This window comes from Chinchilla lanigera, unplaced genomic scaffold (assembly GCF_000276665.1).
Source record: "Chinchilla lanigera isolate Chin_1 unplaced genomic scaffold, ChiLan1.0 scaffold00015, whole genome shotgun sequence".
In the NCBI taxonomy this organism is placed as follows: Eukaryota; Metazoa; Chordata; class Mammalia; order Rodentia; family Chinchillidae; genus Chinchilla; species Chinchilla lanigera.
Window position 1 is genome coordinate 15,505,183 of NW_004955416.1, and position 21,439 is coordinate 15,526,621.

General features: G+C 43.9%; 1 protein-coding gene across 4 annotated transcripts in view; it reads right to left on the reverse strand.

The window, feature by feature from the left end:
- Wdr93 (WD repeat domain 93) overlaps nt 1-21,439 on the reverse strand; it is a 54,988-nt gene that overhangs the window by 32,317 nt on the left and 1,232 nt on the right. For 3 of the 4 annotated variants that reach the window (XM_013512550.1, XM_005381546.2, XM_013512549.1), the window contains exons 2-7: nt 11,617-11,962; nt 10,665-10,857; nt 8,625-8,689; nt 6,086-6,164; nt 3,187-3,296; nt 815-853 (exon numbers count right to left, since the gene is read on the reverse strand). In XM_013512550.1, coding sequence (XP_013368004.1) covers nt 815-853; nt 3,187-3,296; nt 6,086-6,164; nt 8,625-8,689; nt 10,665-10,857; nt 11,617-11,928 — 798 coding nt within the window. In that variant the 5' untranslated portion in view covers nt 11,929-11,962. The remainder of the gene's footprint in view (nt 1-814; nt 854-3,186; nt 3,297-6,085; nt 6,165-8,624; nt 8,690-10,664; nt 10,858-11,616; nt 11,963-21,439) is intronic. The other variant, XM_005381547.2, reaches the window with a different exon arrangement.

Consider the following 21,439-nt stretch of genomic DNA (forward strand, 5'->3'; position numbering starts at 1 on the left):
TTGTTGTTGTTGTCTTTTTGAGACAGGGTTTAGCTATGCAGTTCAGGCTGGCCTTGAGCTCACTTTGTAGCCCAGGCTGGTCTCACACTCACAACAATCCTCCTGCCTCAGCTTCCCAAGTGCTGGGATTACAGGCATGCACCACCATGCCTGGATCAATATGCTTTTTAAATTAAAAAAAAAATTAAAAAACATTTTTTTTTTGTATTTCTGAGACAGAGTCTCGCTACATAGTTTAGGGCTAGCTTTGAACTCACTGTGTAGCTCAGGCCTTGAACTTGCAGCAGTCCTCCTGCCTCAGCCTTCCAAATCCTGGGATTGAAGGCATGTGCCACCATGCTTGGTTTAAATATGCTATTTTTGCCAGTTGTACAAAAATACAAAACCAAGTGAGGAAAACTAGACTGCTAGAATGTCTCCCTGGACCTTCAAAGGGGCCCCAGAAGTGAGGACTCCTGAAATGAAAGCTCCCTTGACGTCAGCAGACCCAGACCTGGGCATGACGAGGGTCACTTATCCTCTAGGGTAGAAGGCCAACTTTAGTGATGTGAGACATGAGATTAAGTCACAGGGAATCTGAAAACAGTGTTTGGGTGGGACATTTTACCCATATATTTGATATTTAGAAATAAGAATCTTTAAATGTAACAGAAGTCTCTATGAAGATTTTTTTTTTAGGAAGGGTTTCATTATGTAGCCTAGGCTGGCCTTGAACTCACAGTGATCCTCCTGCCTCAGCCTCTAGAATGCTGGGATTACAGATGTGCACCCCCATACCCAGCCTTCTATAAAGATTTTCTTTAAAGTTTCTTACCATCTCTACACTGTCTGGAGTAATGGGATCCAGAGTGTTCTGAGGAGAAAAATGAGAAATTAGTCCATGAAATTAGTCCGTAATGGGTTTGCTGTGTGTTCCCTGAACCTGTGATTGTCCCTGATGCCCTTTCTCCTCCCGGATCTTCTTGTGGGAAGTGAATCCCTGCAGTAGACCTACAGGACCAATATTGGGGTGGTCCGCTGGGCCTATAGGACTTCCACACACAAGCCCTGTTATACGGATCCTAAGCTGTAGTTGAGGAAACGAATACTTAATGACATAAGAGGAAATAGGAACGAATGCATGTGAGCACTATTACAAAAGTAAAAAACTGAAGTGTTTCTTTTTTTTTGAGACAGGGTCTCGCTATGCAGTTCAGGCTGGCCTTGAACTCACTATATAGCCCAGGTTGGCCTTGAACCCATGGTGATCCTCTCGCCTCAGCCTCCCAAGTGCTGGGATTAGAGGAATGCACTACCATGCCTGGCTCTAAAGTGTTTTTTCTTTAATTTAAAAAAATTATTTATTTATTCAGTTTTTAAAATGTTTCTTTTCTTGGTTTTGACAACATAAAAATTGGCCATATTTTTAGGGTACCATGTGATGTTTCTGTACTTGTAATGTTTGGGAAGTGAATATTTATGATTGACAAAATATAGTCATAACTTTGACAACTTTATTACATGTATATATTTGCTGTTCTGGGGATTGAGCCCAGGGCCTTTGCCCTAAGCTATATTGCCACCAATCAATCTATCAATCTATCAATCTATTGATCTATCTATCTATCTGTCTATCTATCTATCTATCTATCTATCAGGATCCTCCTGAGTCACCAAATTGCCCAGGCTGAGCTCAAACTTGAGATCCTCCTGCCTCAGTCTCTCAGAACACTGGGATTATATACATATGCCTCCATGGCTGGATAAATATAATTTATAGTAAAAGCACTACCGTTTTACCATTATGACAGGAATTAACTGGTTATTTCCCGGGCTATAGGGAAAAAAAACAAGTTATGGTGTGGTAACACCCTCAATCCAAGGTGCTTTTCCTATTTTTTTTTTTTGTACTGGAAATCGAACTCAGGACCTTGAGCTTGCCAGGCAGGCGCTTGTATCGCTGAGCTATATCCCTGGCCCACTTTTCCTATTTGGATCATAAATTAGTCTATCCAAAAATCTGTCAGCTGGGCACTGCTGCTGCTGCTACTATGGGACGGTTGGTGAGAAAGCAGCCGAAGGTCTGACCTTAGTCCAGAAAATTCGTCATCCAGTGAAGACAAAGGGCCTTTCACGCATCAAGGATGTTAAAAACCAAGGGAGTGTGTGGCAAGTGTCAGAAACGAGGTGCAAAGAGTAAATTCTGCAAGGGTTTGAAGGAGAAAGCTGTGAAGACACAGGTCTGATCCCCAACCTGAACACCCGCAGGACGGGGCCTCTCCCTCCTTGTCCTGTGCTAACAGCACAACTGCTTCGCACCCAACACCGTGTGGTTTAGTTCTAGGGATTGAACTCAGCCCTTCACGCAGCTACACCCGGTCCCTTTTGTACTTTTCGAAAAAGGCTCTTACTAAGTTGCTAAACTGCCCCAGCTGGCCTTGAACTTGCAATCCTCCTGCCTTAGACTCCTACAGTACTGGGATTACAGGCATGTACCATCATGTCTGGCACGATACGACATATTTAAGTGAGTACTCACTCGCTGTTGGTTAAAAGGAAAGAAAAATAGTAAGTGTACATTCTATAAATAGTCAAATTAAGTCTTAATCTTTACTGAGGCACAAGGCTGGGGCATCATGTAACCAGGCTGAAATGTTAGTGTTTCTACTTTCCCAGATGAATACAGTCAACTGTACTTATTCCCGTACATTAAATATTCCCTTTGTGGTGGCACATGCCTGTAATCCCAGCATTCAGGAGGCTGAGGCAGGAGGATTGCCAGGAGTTTGAGGCCAGCCTGGGTTACAGAGCAAGACCCTGTCTCAAAAAAACAAAAACAAACAAAAAAACCAACATTCCCTTTATAGCACAGTCTGGGAAATTTAGTGGAATGCAGGCATTAAAGGATTATTTCAGCCTGGGAGGGGAAATATTACCTATGGGGCAGGGGTCAGAGAGGAAGAGCCCCCCTCTCAAGAAATGTCAGATGGGGTCTCACAGATGGAGAACCGGGCTTCCCAGTACTAGGCTTGTCTCTCCTTTTAAAACTCTATCCAAAGCAAGTCAATTTTGGAGACACGAACCATGGCTCCTGCCTTCCTCTCAGCACCTCCAGAATCCCCGCTTGTCTTGCGAGTCTGGAGGATTTGGGGTGCTGGGGATCCAGGGCAGGGAGAACCATGACAGGGACCCAGGGATGTTTCCTACCAGCGGTCTGACTTTTTTCTTCGAGTTCAGAGTGAGTGGCAGGTGCTCCGCCTCCTTCAGCCAAGCCTCCCTGGGCAATTTATACACGTCCAGCCACGAGTCCCCGGCTCCTGCACTGGGAAATCGAAGAATCCCTGAGCAACAGCAAGCAGGCGACAAGGGTTGGCCAGGGCTGGCCTTCCTGCTCGGAACTGCTGGCTCGGACCGTGCGCCCTGGGCAGTGGCACGCGGGCAGGTGACATGGGCAGATGGAAGCGCACATCATCTTGCCAGGGTGACTGCGAGTCTCCTCCACCAAGTAACTTTGGAGGGTTGTCGCTTCCTGCCACCGCCGCTAAGCGACACGGGCCTCTCACACAGTGGTGGCCAAACTGCTCTGCCCACCACAGGGCTCTGCTTCAAACAGTGAATCCTAGGCAGTGAATCCTGGCAGGGGAGGGGGCATATGTACAAGCAGTGACAGTGCGGGGCAGGGGCAGGGGCAGAGTTGGGAAAGATGCCCCAAGGGATTGTGCTGACCGACGTTTGAGAAGACAAGGTACAGGGTGGATGTGGGACTTACTTTGTTATAGAAACGGGCTCCACTTCTGGAGCGAATACCTGTCAAGCTGGGAAAGATTACTGTTCGCGGTGTAACATCCCCTAAGCATCCCCTTAAAGCATAATCATCAGGCCAGCTTACTCTCAGACTCCCAGCCCCCTGAACCGTGAGAGAATAAATGTCTCTTGTTTAGATAGAGTCTAAATAGAGGCCCATTTGGTCTAAATATTTAGAAGTTGAAAAATCAAGACATTAAACATGTGAATAAAATATGTTCTGCTAATGCAGGAAAGATTAAATGATGAATGCTTAGATTGGTGGGCAGAATTTGATGAGGAACGGATATTTACATTATTTCTCCAAGCATGGTGGTGCACGCCTTAATCTCAGCACTTGGGAGGCTGAGGCAGGAGGATCACTACAAGTTTGAGGCCAACCTGGGCTACATAGTGAGTTTAAGGCCAGCCTGAACCACACAGCAAGACACTGTCGCAAAACAAAACAAAGCAAAACAAAACAATGAAAACACAAATACACCATCTCAAACTATCTCCCCCAAAATGTTTATTAATTACTATAGTGGCTTTAACATGTGTCCCATGAATCTTTGATTCTCCTGCTTCCAGCAGGTGCCTAAATTGTCTCCCCTTGAGTGTGCTCTGTACTTAGTAACCTGCTCCTTACAGAGTGGAGGAAGGGAAAAGTGCCTATTTTGTCAACTAATCAGGAGGGTGAGGCAGGAGAATTTCTTGAGCCCAGGAACTTAAGGTCAACACTATAAGACCTTACACTTCACAGCAAGACAACAACCAAAAAAAATGACAAAGCAAAAAGAAATGAAAAGAAAGGGAAAATAGTAGCTCTGCAGTGGAGGAACCTGTGGTACCATTTAACCTGAGCGATGGAGATTTAATACAAGAAGGGAGTCATGCTGCTGGCCAGTGGCCCTCAATGTGCTGTAGTGAGGAGACCGCCGCCTCCCACTGTCTCCCCCACATCTTCGGCCCAAGCTGAGTCCTAAGAAAAACTTCAGACACACTGAGGTGAGGGCGGTTCCACACAACATCTGACAGGTATCCTTCTGCGGTGTCCTGGGCAGAAAAAACCAGGAACCACCAAGAGACCAAGAAAGCTCACAAAGAGGAACAGCGTAAGGTGACACAGAACTGCAGCAATGGCATGCGTGGATGCGAGTAAGGTGACATAGAACTGCGTGGGATCCTGGCTTGAGCCTGGAGCAAAAAACTGTGTTAGTGAAAAAACTCATGAAATCACGAACAAAATCTGTGGTTAACAGTTCATAGTTAATGATAGCATTAGTGGGAGGGAAGGGAGGAAAAGAGGGATTAAGATGTGTTACAGACATGAACTAACTCCCCACAAGGACAGTAAATTATATACTAAAAACTAAATAAAATATAAAGGCTGGGTGTGGTGGTACATGCCTACAATCCTAGCACTCGGGAGGCTGAGGCAGGAGGATCACTGTGATTTCGAGTCCAGCTTGGGCTACAAAGTGAGTTCAAACCGGGTGTGGTGGTGCACGCCTATAAACCCAGCACTTGGGAGGCTGAGGCAGGAGGATCCTTGCGAGTTCAAGGCCAGCCTGGGCTACAAAGTGAGCTCAAGGTCAGCCTGAGGCAGGAAGATCACTACAAGTTCGAGGCCAACCTGGCCTACATAGTGAGTTTAAGGCCAGCCTGAACCACACAGCAAGACACTGTCTCAACACAAAACAACGGAAAGAAAAAAAAAAAAAAAACAAAGCAAAACAACACAAAACAAAGCAAAACAAAATAATGAAAAAAAAAGTGAGTTCAAGGTGAGCCTGAACTACATAGTGAAACCCTGTCTCTTTTTCTTTTCTTTTTTTTTTTTTTTTTTTTTTTGAGACAGGGTCTCGCTATGCGGCTCAGGCTGGCCTTGAGCTCACTTTGTAGCCCAAGCTAGCCTCAAACTCGCAATGATTCTCTTGCCTCAGCCTCCCGAGTGCTGGGATTACAGACGAGCGCCACCACACCCAGCTATCCTTTTTTTTTTTGGTACCAGTAATCGAACTCAGGACCTTGCGCTTGCCAGGCAGGCGCTAATGCCACTGAGATAAATCCCCAGACCCCCTGTCTCAAAAAGACAAAAATAAAATAAAAACCATTTCAAAAATAATACATCGGTTAATAACACTGTGTCAAGGTTGTTGACTTAGTCTGGCATAAATGTTGGTGTCAGCACCAATGCTTGGGGAAGGTGCTGGGGACCTCTGTCCTGTCTGCAGTGCGTCTGTGACTCAGGCAGGACTTCTAGAACAATCATCTGGAGCGGGCAATGTGAACCCTCTCCACTGCCCCGGGGTGACCTTGCCTTGCAGCAGGAAGGCTGCGAAGTCCCCGCCTTGGGAGATCTCCAGCTTCACACAGGTGGGCTGCTTGCTGGTGTCATCCTGAAAAGAAAAGAGGTGCGACAGAGTAGGCGCCGCCTGGTGACCGGAAGGACGTGTCTCAGGGCTTTCTGTGGTTCACAGCAGAACAACGATCCTCTGCGAGCCCAGGACAGGAAAAGCTGCCCGCCACTGCCTCGTACTCCCCATCTGTGGGACTTGCTTTTCTGTCAAAAGCTTTTCAGACTCATTTCCGGTGCTTCATGGCCTACTGGTGGTCAGGTCTACAAACGTAAAGTCTATGCTGGTGGCCATTCAACGGAATCACAGTCAGTTCTGTGTGACACTGCACCGGCTGGTGGTTGCTACATACAAGTTAGAGCACAGCCTAGAGGTAACCCTGCTATAAACACACCCAAGTTTCAGGCACGCTGAGAGAGTCCCAGTGTGCATGGTATTAAGTTGATAAGCCCTCTCTAATTTATTTAAGGAGAACTAGTTAAAATTATATAATAATTGCTTAACAACTTCCTGGGAGCCCCTGTATTTCCTGTAAGCTGGTGATTGGATCTGAGGCTGATTACATTTTTTTTTTTGGTGGTACTGGGAATCGAACTTAGGACCTTGTGCTTGCCAGGCAGGCACTTGTACCACTGAGCTATATCCCCAGCCCAAGGCTGATGAAATCTAAGTTTGGTTGTTTTGCAGTGTCCCCAGGGCTGGTGCTGTGCCCTTCCTATTGCATCATTTTCTGAGGCCGTCGCTGGTCCAGCGATGTTAAAAGGCTGGTAACTGAAACCAGCGCTGTGGCTCTGACTCATCAGCCCTCCAGTTCCCCGGCAGCCCCTGGTGCTCACCGCTGAGCTAGACCATCGCGGTGCACACAGGTACAGAATGGGGATAGCTCAAGTGTGTTGTCCGTTCTGCATTTCTCAGAATTCTTCTGCAAAGACCTTTCCACCATCCACTAGTGGATTACCTTAAAGTGCAACCCATTTGTGGAAGTGAGGATAAATGCTTGATTCTTTCCTTTGTTAGCTTTCAGAATACTAAGTTTGTGCTCTAATATAGCAATTTCCAAAGGTGACAAGGAAGGTTTTCTATAAAAAAAATGTATTATTGCCAGGCATGGTGGTGCACGCCTGTAATCCCAGCACTTGGGAGGCTGAGGCAGGAGGATCATTGCAAGTTTGAGACCAGCCTGGGCTACAAAGTGAGCTCAAGGCCAGCCTGAACTGCATAGTGAGACCCTGTCTCAAAAGGACAAAAAAAAAAAAGTATTATTATGAGAACATGCCTTAGTCCCAGCATTATAGAAGGCTGAGGCAGGAAGATTGCAAGTTTGAGCCCAGCCTGGATGACTTAGTGAGACCCTGACTCACAATTTTAAAAGACTGGGGATGTAGCCAGTGCAAAGGCTCTAGGTTCATCCTTAGTACTGAAAAAAAGAAAGAAAGAAAGAAAGAAAAAGACACAGGTAAGAGAATTTGTGTTCTGCCTGGGGGCAGTACAAAGGAAGGAGAGAGCAGCTCTTCTCAGCCATGAGGAAAAGTTCTCAGAAAAGGGGAGGTTTGTGTTTTGCACTGGTCTTAAAGAATGTGAGAGATTTAAACAGCACAAATGGTATAGTGATGGAGACCACCATGAAGCTGCCCCGAGCAGGACTTAAATTAACCAAATTTTTTTTATGTTTACTTGTGAATCTGTCCAAAGCCTAGGCTGCTTGTCTGGGAGTGGGCAAAGGACTCATAGTAAGTGAACCTCTGTGAGTCACTAATCCCTACTGAAACCTGTAATGGCAGATGAAGCCGGAAAGCCTCAAAGGCTAAGACAAGATCACAGCCAAGGACACCTGGATCAGATCTCAACTAGATAAAGACTACAGCCTTAGGCATCTCACTCCTGGATAGGTTAACTTAATCCTTATTAAGGATTAATTTAATACCTTACTTGGAGAAGTCCTTGAGTGGTTCTACCCTTCTTGAATACTCCCCTCCCTTCTTCTGATAACCAAATAAATATGGGCCACCCAGAGAAGGTCTTGGTCTTAGCCCTGAGAGAATCTTGAGAGGGCTTTGATCCTCTTGGAGCTCTGAAATCATTCTGTTTGCCTCTTTGTATTTAGCCTTCACCATACACTCCTTTGGGAGACTGTGGACCTGATCAGCCTGCAATAACTACTGGGTATTATTAACCCGATAGGATAGGTAGGGAGACAGGAAAGCATTGCAAACAAGAGAACAGCATGGGCTTAGGAACAAGAACACAAAACTGCCTGGACAATGTACAAACTTCTCAGTACTTTGTGCAGGTGCTAGTCTGATGCTCAAGAGAAAAATCTGGACTGAAGTTCCTCAGCATCCATCTTCCCTTGACCACCAGCATTCGGCTTGCACACCTGATGGATGACCTCCTTCAACTGGGTATTTTGGACGAGGCCCTGACCAGGGAGAGTCAGTGCTGCCTTCTGATTAAGTGAACTTGATTTGCTTCCCAGCTAAAGGTGAGCACGCAGGAACTCACCACTTCGTTGATGGTTTTGATTAGGAATAGACCATCCTTATACAAGTAGAACAGTCTGATGATACCTGAAACAGAAGAAGCGGTGCCAGCGTAACACACGGAAGCCACAGAAGCGTGGGGTTTGATATTGGACTCTCTGAAGCACCATCGGGAGACCCCTCTTCACCCCGTGCCTCTTCTTCCCTGGGCTCCCTGGACAGCTTCCCTGTGCTCCAGCCTGGGCCCCCACCCACCCAGCCCTGTGTGCCTCTCCCCGGGGTCTCTGTAAGCACATGGGCCACAAACCCATCCCTGGAGTCGCAGCCACCTGTGTGGTCTGTCTTCCCTTCCGCTCCACGCTGTTATCCACTGTGATCTTTTGCAAGCTCATAGTCCTCGAGAGCAAAGATTGTCTCATCAGCCCAAGTGCCTCAGCTCCAATCAGTCCTCACACTGTTCATTTAGCTGAATGAATAGCTGATTCCTTCGCTCTGGTTTCCATTTAACTAATGGCTCCAGCGTACAACCATTGGCCACCGTGACTCCTCCCCTCTTTCTCTAGTTGCCTCCCAGATACCCACAGCCGGCCTTGGTACCCAGCATAGAGGCCTCCTTGAGGCACCTGGCCATAGGGGGTGACAGCCTGACTCAGCCTATTGGAGATGCATGGGTATCTCTTCTATGGAAGTGAGTGTATCAGGGACACAAGGCTGTCGGCCTTCAAGCCCATCAGACTGAGGGCTGCAGAGACATGAGACTGCCAGTTAATGCACTGTGATTACCATTATCCTTTCTGTAAAGCCCTGTGCAGCGGCGTCTCCCACAGAGTCCTACAGGTGCCTCGAGGCTGTGCATGCTCAGGTGGAGTTCACAGCTCCTCAAGACCTGTCTCCTGCCGCTGCTACCAAGGAATGGCATTGTCATCTACCCAGCGACCTAGGGCAGGGAGGAGGACTGTGTTTCCTCACTGCTGAGATACCTTTCCGCCTCCCTGTCCCAGACACAAGTTGCATCACTTGCTATTTTTCCTTCATATTCTCTTTTCCATTTTTTAAACTTTTTATTTTGTGCCAATTTTAGGCTTACACAAAAGTTGCAATAAAACAGTACCAAAAGTTCCCTTATATCCTTCATCGCACACCCACTAATGGAACATCTGACATAACCACAGCGCGTTTTTCACTATTCACTTTGCAGCCCCTGCCTTGGCCCAGACCTTGATAATCTTTCCTAGTTGAAGGCAGCAGTGCTTCCTGGCCTGTCTGCCTCTGGCTTTGACTACTTCAGACTCCTGCCTGGGGGTGCTTCGGGTCGCTGGCCTGCGCCGCCTGCTGTTTGGGGAGAGGCTTGCTTCCACACATGACTCAGCTCGGCGACAGCTTTCTGCCCTCCTGCGCAGTGTCACACGGCCACCTCCCTCCTTGGCCAGCACTGACATTGTCTTCTCATCTCTCCAGAGTAGGCAAGCCCCAGAGCCAGGGCAGCAGCATGGGGTGCCCACACCCAAGGGCGGGCTGGAGGGAGCCCAGCCTCCTGTGGCCAAATAGTAGGAACAGCTCTCCTACCCAGGATACAGACCGTGGTTTCTATGCCATACTCTCCAGGAAGGCTAGGGAAGAAAAGTAACGTCTGGCTTACATGAGCGGCGGGACTGCCGGCTGCTGGGCAGTGTGGACACCGGGGCCTCCTGCCTGGTTTGAAGTTTGCTTGCCGCACCCACTTTCCAGGTTATCTCAAGCATTACATAGCCTCTAGACCTTGGGTACCTCTTCTGCATAGGGAGAGTACATTGTACTTCTCTCCTAGGCCTGCTGTATGGATTAAATGCTCTAAGTATTAAACAGTGCCTGGCACCCCATACGCTTTCTGTAGGTATTTGTTACATGACCCAGGAGACATCACTTCTCAGCCTTTTGGCTAAGATCAAGTGTAGTATCTGTTCTGATAGGTTTAACATGACCCAGGAGAATGTTCCATGCCTGGCCCCACTCAGACCGATTACACTGAATGGTCTAGAGGTAGCTATGAATTAGGCTAAAAAGTAAGATGAAGAACACATACCTGTTTCATCCACAGGAGCAATAAGTATTTCACTCCCTAAATCTGTGACCCAGATGGAAGTGACATCAACCTTAAGTTTCTCCCAAACATATATGCGTTCAGCATTGTACAGGTTATAGATTGAGAATCCTTTGGCTCCTCCAATGAACACGTAGTCCTGTGACATAGCCATACAACTGGGTCTTTGGTTGTGCTGTGAACATAAAAGCAGAGAGAAAAGAAACTAATCTCAGCTGTCACTGTCTTCAAGTAACATGAGGTAACATTTCAAAGAGGGTCAAGGACTCTTCCTAGCTGGGCGTGGTGGCTCACACCTGTAATACCAGCACTCAGGAGGCTGAGACAGGAGGATCGTTGCGAGTTCGAGGCCAGCCTGGGCTACAAAGTGAGCTCAAGGCCAGCCTGAACTGCATAGCGAGACCCTGTCTCAAAAAAACAAAAAAAAGAAAAAAAAGGAATCTTCCTAGACATATTACCCCCGAGCTCCTCATCTACAGCTCTTGTCCAAGCTTTAAGACAATGACAGCATTTCATGTTTAGGGAAAAGAGGCCAAAGAAAACACAGAGGCCGAGGACAGACAGGCATTCACAACACTCAGCATGGCCACAAGTCCTGCGTGTTAGTCACCCGTTCACAGAGGGAAGAACAGGAGCGGAGGTCTGGGTGGACTCTCAACCATCAGGTAAGACAGCAGACTAGTACCTTAAGGAAGATTCTCCAGGACGAGCAGCTGAATATACAAGGCCTCTGTATAATCGTTAATCAACCAGAATGCCCTGTTTCCCCAAGCGGTTTCCAGGTCTGTTTTGATGAGCATCAGTGCACTTATAATCTCCCCAAAATGCACCTGTCTTGTTCAATAAAGGTTTCTAGGAGGATTCTTTCTCTGGAACATGCAGGTGTTTTCATTTATTAACACTGCACTGAGAAGCTGGAATGCCTGCTCCATACCTGGATTTCTGTGAGTGCAGCATAGATGGTAGGCTGGATCCGGGTCCTGTCAGCTTCCCTCAGAGCAGCCCTCTCTTCAATAAGTTCCCACGACCGGTCAAACAGAAGGTTCACCAGCTTGTTGATCATTCGATAAGGCTGAGGCAGGGAATCCAGGCCCTGATATGGGTTGTAGAGGACATAGTTCTCTTCCTCCCCTTCATCATCCTCCTTAGGCCAGTCTTTTTCTGTGGGGTACAGCGCCTTCGGTGGCCCCTGTCGGGTAGAAACAGGTAGGCTCTTCTGAGTCCAGCGTCCTTTGGAGGATGACATCACCAAAGGTGGAACTGGCAACCTGTGTGAAAAGCTGAGAAGGGAAGTAAAAGAACTTTGAGAAGAAAGGGAAGCAACAAGACCCCAGCACATCACCCTTCTCCGGTATAATATCCTCTGGGGACTATCTGTTCCATAGACTGATGCTTCCCGCATCTATCACAGGATTGTTACAACATTCCTAGGCTATGGTCTTTGTAACAGGAATGCTATCAGGAGAGACAGCTGACTTCTGGCCAAACCAAGATGGTGTGTGCTGCAATGAAAGGAGGGGAATTTGGCCAGCTTCTGATAGGACAGTGGTGGTGTCTTGTCCCAAATGGAATTCACGATCTCTCCGACAACGAATGCCTTCTCCTGGTGGTCCATCTCTGCAAATGACCGTGTTCGAGGCCGCTGGGCAATGGGCTATGACTCTCCTACTTTCTATGACTCTCCTGCTTCCTCTTCTCTCACCCCAATCAAGAGCAGCTCAAGCGCTCGCAATGCTTGCTGTCCAATCTGTCCCTTCTTCGACTCCCACTGCTGCCATCCCCAAGCTCTGTGGACGCCATACCTTGGGCTTAGGCTGTTCTTCAAGTGTCCACACAAATGCTTGAGGCATGAGAAAATTACTGACTGAAAAAAACCTTACAAAATCAAAATAATTAAAACTTAAAAAAAACAAAAACCTTAATGCTGGGCGTGGTGGTGCAGGCCTGTAATCCCAGCATTGAGGAGGCTGAGCAGAAGGATCGTTGTGAGTTCAAGGCCAGCCTGGGCTACAAAGTGAGCTCAAGGTCAGCCTGAACTGCACAGTGAGACCCTGTCTCAAAAAGACAAAATAATAATAACAATAATAAAATAAAAACTTAGAAAAACAATAGCTTGTTAGCTTCACTAACAAAAATTTCAAGTTTATGAGAAGAGTACAAGTGATCTGTACCTCAGAAAACTCAAAATTGTGTATGAAAAGGATTTTAAGTGTTATACTTTATTATTTTTTATTTTTCGGTACTGGGACTCAAACTCAGGACCTTGTGCTTGCCAGGCAGGTGCTTGTACCGCTGATCTATAACCCCGGCCCTAAGTGTTATACTTTAAAAAGCATAGGATGTGCAACTTGGGAAGCACAGAGTAGTGGATAGGGTAGTGGAGGAGGGTCTCACATTGAGCGAGTGTCTGAGGCCCATGGGAGTCTGATAAAGGCCGTGCTGCCATCATTATCTTTTCTTACATACCGGGGCACATTTGTGACATTTCCGGTGCCTGAGTGAGAAGACTCATTGTCACTGGGGGAAGAAGTACCTGAAGTGATTAATGGAATGGTAGCCCGAGCTCACCCAGGGCCAGGAATAATGTCTGTTTCAACCAGCAATACAAAAAAGTCTCATAATTCACAACTTTGTTTGTTTTTTTTTTGTTTTTTTTTTTTGGTACCAGAAATTGAACTCAGGACCTTGCACTTGCCAGGCAGGCGCTTGTGCCACTGAGCTATATCCCCAGCCCATAATTCACAACTTTAGGTAGAATCCTCAGAAGATTCTTATCTCAGTAGTGGGAAAAATGAGCCCTAGAACAAATGCTTCACTGGTGTTATTCATCAAATCTTAGAATCGAGAAGATCAATCCATTTCTAAAAATTGAACAGCAACCTAGAATATTTATAGAAATACAAGAGTATCCAATACCTGATGAAGGAAATTTCACAACGTCTGGGATAAAATAAAAAAATTACCTGACCTGGAGAGAGGCAAGAAAAAAAAAGACATAATGAAGAATAAAATCAATCAATTGAAGACAACCCAGAAACAACACAGATTTTAAGACTTATCATATTAAAAAGTTACAACTACTGCTGGGAGTGGTGGTGCACGCCTGTAATCCCAGCACTTGGGAGGCTGAGGCAGGAGGATCTTTGTGAGTTCAAGACCAGCCTGGGCTACAAAGTGAGCTCAAAGCCAGCCTGAACTGCATAGTGAGACCCTGTTTCGGTAAGTAAAAAAAAAAAAAAAAAGTTATAACTGTATTTCACGTTTACAAACCAAGAGAAAATGTTGAACATGTTAATTAATGACGTGGAAAATACAAAAAAGACCAAAATATAACTTTTAGGGATGAGAAGTATAATTTCTGAGATGAAAAATATACCAGATTAGATTAATAGCAAGATTTCAGAGCAAAACAAATTAGATGGGCAGAAGATAAAAAGTCAGTGAATGTATTAGTTAGATTGTCCACTGCTGGGATGAAACACCTGATATATACAACTTAAAGGAGCAAAAGTTTATTCCAGCTCATGGTTTCAGAAGTTTCAGTCCATGGCCCACTGCATCCAAGACAAACTGCATGATGGGTGATGGTGTGGTGAAGGAAAGCTGCCCCCTTATGGTAGCCAAGAAGCAGCAATAGTGACCAGATGTGGTCCCCAAGGTCATGACCACCTACTATGTAGGCACACGGGTGCTCTACTAATCTCCTAGGCATCTCACATGCCAGTCAAGTTGACAGTCAAGATTAACCATCACAAGTCCACCCCTTGTCAACTTGACACCTAATCACATCTGCTTGAACCATATTTAACCTCCAAATTAACACAATAACAAACTTATGCTTCCATCTAAAAGATGTAACCATCCTGCATATAACTGAAAACACACTAATTCCTCTCCCAAAGTCTCAGCAAATTCCACACAACATTGCTCAAAAGTCCAAATCCACACGCCTGTAATTCCAGCACTCAGGAGGCTGAGGCAGGAGGATCTTTGCAAGTTCAAGACCAGCATGGGCTACAAAGTGAGCTCAAGGCCAGCCTGAACTGCATAGTGAGACCCTGTCTCAAAAAGAACAAAAAAAAAAAAAGAGAGAAAGAAAAAAAAGAAAGAAAGAAAAAGAAAAAAAGAGGCCAAGTCCAAAGTCTCTTCTGCAAATCAAGGAAAATCTTAGCTATGCAGCCCTGTAAAATTTTTTAAAAATTAAATAATCCCAAGATACAGTGGTACAAGGTAAACATGCCCACTCTAAAAGAGAATAGGTGAATTAAAAAGGAATAGGACCACAGCAAGACTCAGCAGGAAAAACATTAAATCCCACAGCACCATTACCAGCACTCAGAGCATGTAGTAGAGATGTGAGCTTCAAAGGCCTTGCACAGCCTTGCCAGTTGCAGCCTAATGGCCTTTCTGTCCAGCTGACTCCGATCACTGCCTGCAGCTTTCCTCAGCAGATGTTCCTGGCATCTCAAACTTCCTGTGGTCTCCGTTAGAGCTTCAGCTTCACACATCACCCACTCAAGAGCCCCTGATAGAGACTTTGACCCTATCTCTTAGTGCCTAGCTTCCTTCCTCTGAACTCTGGGTGGTAGCCTCCCTGACTCCACAACTCTTACATTCTGCATGCCTGCAAAACCAGCATCACACAGACTATGCCAAAGTCTGCTGCCAGTGTAAGCAGTAGCCAGGCCCTTGGGCCACAGCTGCAGTGACCTTCGGGTGCCTAAGAAGGCTGAACATAGGGAAGTACTTCCTGAGGTAGCCTGGAGTGAAGAGGGCACCCTGGGGCTCTCTTCTCAAAGCAAAATCTTTCAAACAACTTCATACTTTTCTATCTTTGAGCCTGAGGTCGGTGGGATCTGGTCAATTCCTGAGATGTCTTTTTTTTTTTTTTTTTTTTTTTTTTGGTACTGGGGATCAAACTCAGGACCTTGTGCTTTCCAGGTAGGTGTTTATGCTGCTGAGCTGTATCCCCCGCCTGTTTTTTTTTGTTGTTGTTGTTGTTTGTTTGTTTGTTTGTTTGTTTTGGTCTGTTTGAGACAGGGTCTCACTATGCTGCTCAGGCTGGACTTGAGCTTACTTTGTAGCCCAGGCTGGTCTTGAACTCACAAAGATCCTCCTGCCTCAGCCTCCCAAGTGCTGGGATTACAGGTGTGCGCCCAGCAATCCTGAGATGTCTTGAAAATATCTTTCTTATTGTCCAAGTGAAAAATACATGGCTTCTTTTTAATGATGCTAATCTCTTTGATAATCACATCTTTTTTTGCCCCTAACTTTACACACATGTATTTTCTGGCCAAACTACAATTTTTTCAAATCTTTCTGCTCTGTTTTCAGCTCACAATTCTCATTGCTGGCCACCTTGAAATTTCCTCCACCAGATTCATTACTTACCACTTTTAAACTGAGACTCCTGAAAAGTCTGAAGACATGGACAAAATATAGACAAGTTCTTCACCAGAATGTAACATGACTGGCCTCTAGTCCAGTTCCTGGCAGCATCCTTGTTCCCCGCTGAAATCTCATAAACAGTCATTACTGTCCACATTCCTGTCAGCTTTTCAGTCTTTGGCTCCCACCAAAACTGCCCCTTTTTTGTTGTTGTTTGTTTTTTGGGGGGTTAGCGGGGGTTGGTCTTTCTGTATAGTTTAGGCTGCTGCTGAAGTAACTATATAGCCCAGGCTGGCCTGAAACTTGCAGAAATCCTCCTGCCTCAGCTTCCCATAAAACTGCCCTTCAATCTCTGCTTGCAACATTCTAGGGCTTCTCCAGCCCTCATCTTCAAACTTTTCCAGACTCTTCCTACAGACCAGTTCTAAAGGCTTCTAAACCACATGGTCATATATAATCACAGCAGTGACCCTACTACTCGTATCAATTTTTTGTATTAGTCAGCTTCCCCTTTTGGTAGGATAAAATAAGTGACATCTACAATTAAAGGAGACAATGTTTATCTGGGCTCAAGCACAAACTACTTGACTTCTTTTTAATGGTGCCAATCTCTTCAACAGTCACACTTTCTTTGCTCCTAACTTTATGCACACTTCCTTTCCGGCTAGACTGCAAGTTTTTCAAATCTTTTGCTCTGTTTTTAGTTCACAGTTTCAGTCCATGGTTGGCTGGCTCCAAGGCAGAAACATGGTGGAAGTGCATGGTGAAGGAAAGTTGCCTGCCTCACAGAAGCCAGGAAGCAGAGACAGGGAAACTGCAGAGAGCACGGGCCAGGGATCAGATACAAACCAAAGGTCACACTCCCATGACCCACCCAGACACACCCAGAAGTGTGCTTTACTAATCTGCCAGGTGTCTCTCAAGCCAATCAAGTTGACAATCCAGATTAATCACCCCAGTGAACTTCAAAACACAACAACAGAACCAAAATGATAAACAGTGATAAAGACAAAAATCTGAAAACCAACCAAAGGAAAAAGAACATATTATATACAGAGGAACAAAGTAAAGAATAGCAGTAGTTTTTCTTTTTTTTTTTTGGTACCGGGAATTGAACTCAGGACCTTGCACTTCCCAGGCAGGCTTTTATGTCACTGAGCTATATCCCCAGCCCTAGTAGTAGTTTTTCGAGGTAAGGTATGCAAGCAAAAAGTCAGCAGAACAATATCTTGAAAGTACTGAAAAAACAAACTTATACTTTAGAACTCTGTATCCAGAAAATGAAACAAAACTTCTTTTTTGTACCAGGAATTGAATGCAGGACCTTGCGCTTGCCAGGAAGGTGCTTGTGCTGCTGAGTTATATACCTGGTGAAATAAAACTTTTTAAACTTCCACACTGAAAGAATTCATCATCAGGATACCAGAAATGTAATACACAATGTTGAAAAAAAAAAAAAAAGGGCCTTCATGGGGAAGGAACATTGTATGGGATGAAAATATGAATCTACACAAAAGAATGAAAACAGGGGACATATGTAAGTAAATATAAAAGCTTTTTATTATTTATATCTCTTTAGTTACAGTGCTTAAACAAAGCATATGTAGGAAAAATGTACCATGTAGTACACAGCCTGGGCTGGAAATGCAAATATACTAATATCTTTTTTTTTTTTTTAATTTTTTTTTACTAATATCATTTGAAGGTAGATTACAAGTGCAAATCCTGTATCAAGCACTAATGTAATAAAACAAAATTATAATTAGTAAGCCAACAAAGGAATGAAAGTAGACTCATAAAGATAATCTTTTAAAGGCAAAGAGGAGGAAAAAGAGAACAAAAAACCAGAAGGTACAAATAAAATAAACAGCAATAATCATATCAAAGGTAGACATGCCGATCAAAAAGTAGAAATGTCAGATTAGATTAGTGAGCAATACTCTGTACATGTTATATATGAAAAAAACTTACAAATATAAAGATTCCTATAGCTTAAAACTAAAGGTGGAAATAGATACATCATGCTAACTGAAAAGAAAGTTGGAGTGGCTACCTTAATAGTAGACATAGGACATTCAGAGCAAAGAATATTAGCTGGGATAAAAAAGTTCACTGCTAAAAGTGATTTATTCATCAAAAGGGAGTAACAGTCCTAAACATTTATGCACTTAATAACAAGAGTTTGAAAACACTTGAAGCAAAAACTGAGTGCAGTTTATTGAAGAAATGGCAAATCTTTAATTATAGTTAGATATTTCAAAAATTTACTCTCAATTTATAGAACATGGAGACAAAAATTAATAAGAATACAGAAAACTTGAACAATACTACTGACTAATTTGATCTGATGATTGACAGTTATAGAACACAACCCCCAATGACAGCAGAGTACAAATTCTTTTTAAGTATATAGGAAACATTTATGAAGACAAACTATATGCTGGGCCACAAACCAGTACTTGACAAATTGAGCTGGGTGTGTTGGTACATACCTGTAATCCCAGCACTCAGGAAGCTGAGGCAGGAGAAATACCAAAAGTTTGAGGCCAGCCTGGGCTGCATAGTGAGTTTAAGGCCAACCTGGGCTACATAGCAAGACTCTGTCTAAATAAATAAGTAAATAAATGTTCTTTGAGCACAAAGTAATTATTTTAGAAATCAATAAAAGAAAGATGTTCAGGAAAAGTTCAGGTGTGGTGGTGCATGCCTGTAATCCCAGCACTTAAAAGGGTGAGGGAGGATCGCTGCAAGTTGGAGGCCAGTCTCAGCTACAAAGTGAGTTCAAGGACAGCCTGAACTGCATGGTGAAACCTTACCTCAAAAAGACAAAAATAAAAAAATAAATAAAGAAAAATATGTACAACCTCAAAATATTAGGAAACAAACATACTTGTAAATATCTGATGTATTACTACTACATATTAGAATGGCTTTTTTTTTTTTTTTTTTTTTTTTTTTTTGGTCTTTTTGAGACAGGATTTCCCTATGCAGTTCAGGCTGGCCTTGAGCTCACTTTGCAGCCCAGGTTGGCCTTGAACTCACAATGATCCTCCTGCCTCAGCCTCCTCAATGCTGGGATTACAGATAGGAGCCACCACACCCGGCTTTAGAATGGCTAATTTTTTTTTTTTAAAGCTGACAATACTAAGTATGGTGAAGACTGAGAGCAACCAGATTTTCAGGATCTGCTATTGAGAATGCAAAATGGTAGTCACCCATGAAAAGATCTGGCAAGGTCTTATAAAGTTACACCTACCATATGATGCAATAATCTCACTCCTTAGTTATCTACTTTGGGAGTACGAAAATTTACATTCACACAAAAACCTGTTCATAAATGCGTATAGCAGTTTTCTTTCTTTCTTCTTTCTTTCTTCTTTCTTTCTCTCTTTCTCTCTCTCTCTTTTTCTTTTTTTCTTTCTTTCTTTCTCTTCTTCTCTCTCTCTCTCTCTTTCTTTCTTTCTTTCTTTCTTTCTCTCTTTCTTGTCTTTTTGAGACAGGGTCTCACTATGCAGCTCAGGCTGGCCTTGAGCTCACTTTGTAGCCCAGGATGGTTTTGAATTTGCAATGATCCTCCTGCCTCAGCCTCCCAAGTGCTGGGATTACAGGCATGCGCCACCACTCCCAGCAACAGCTCCATCTATAACTGCCAAAAATGGAAAACAATCTAAAGGTTTTCAATAGGTGAATGAATGGCTAAACAAACTGTGGTATATATGTAGAATGAACACCATTCAGTAATAGAGGGGAAAGTATTGACACATACAATATAGATTAATTCCAAAGACATTATGCTGAGTGGAAAACACCAGCCTCAAAATTTACATGCAATGTGATTCCATTTCTGAAATACATATTCCTGAAATACAAAATGAGTAATGGGGAACAGATCAGGGTTGCCTGGCATTATAGGTAAATGTGATTCAACAAGGACAGCGTGAGGGAATTTCATTAATTCAACTCAAACTTGTGATCCTCTTGCCTCCGTCTCCCACAGTGCTGGGATTACAGCCATGTGCCACCATGTCTGGCCAGACCATTTAAAAAACGCTAGCCGGGGAGAGAGCTCAGTGGCACAAGTGCCTGCCTGGCATACTCAAGATCCTGAGTTCAATTCCCAGCACCAAAAAAAATAAAAAAATAAAAAACTCTAAAAACTCAGTAATATAAAAGAAATAATATTTTAAATGGGCAAAAGACTTGTCTAAACACTTAACCAAAAGATACACATAAACGATAAGTAGGTACATGTAAAGATGTTCGGTATCATATGATACAAATTAAAACAACAGGATACACTTGAAATGCCTCAAAGTTACAAAAATAGTCTGTAGCAAGTGTTCACAGGGTATGGAGGAGCTAGAATGCTCATACAGTGCTGTTGGAAAAGTACATTGGAATAAACCAGTTTGGAAAGAGCTTGGTAGTTTCTTAAAAAGTTAAACATGTGCCCATTATAATGTCCTATCACTGCATTCCCATGAGTGCTGGCAGGGAACCAACCGAGAGTGTTATGTTCATTGTTTGAAGTAGCAGTAAAGTAGAAAAGCCAAATATTTACCCTTCAGGAAACAGATAAACTTCCACACGTTGTCAGAGGGAATACAAATAGTACAACCACTTTGGAAAACAGTCTGGCTGTTTCTTACAAGATTAAACATATAATCAAACTCTTCTATGTTTATGAGAGAAAATTAAAACTTATGTTTCATAGAAAAATCTGTACTTAAATATTTTTAACAGCTTTATTTGTCATTGTCCCAAACTGAAGACCATACAAATATACTTTAGTGGGTGAATGCATAATTAAGTATGATTCACTCATGTTAAGAAATTTCTCAGTAATAAAAATAACAAACTACTAATATGTACAGCACAGAAGCTCAATTGCATTATACTACACAGAATGTCAGACTGGAAAAGTCACATATTACATGATTCAATTTATACAGTATTGTGGAAAAGGCAGAATTAGGCATAGAAAACAGATGACATCAATCCACATTTAGCAGTTTGTCTCTGTCATCTAACATATCAACACACTGCACTACTCAATGTACTGTGTCCCTTACTAACCTATTACTGTAGGCCTAGAGATTAGCACAGTAATTGGTACATGGCCAAAACTCACAAAATTCCTATTGTTCACAGCACTGCACTGCCCTGGGCCTTGTACTTAGAAAATATTTCTAGCTCTCTGAAGGGCGCTTCCCTCTGCAAAGGGTGAATAATTCACAAGGCCAAGAAGATATACTTGCCCACAGCCTAGTTTCTTTCTAGTAGAGTCTGGAGCAGAGGTGGCACCTCAGCTGGCTGTTTGTTATCGTTGAAAACTCTAAAAGTTCACCATCACTGACTCAGACCATGTT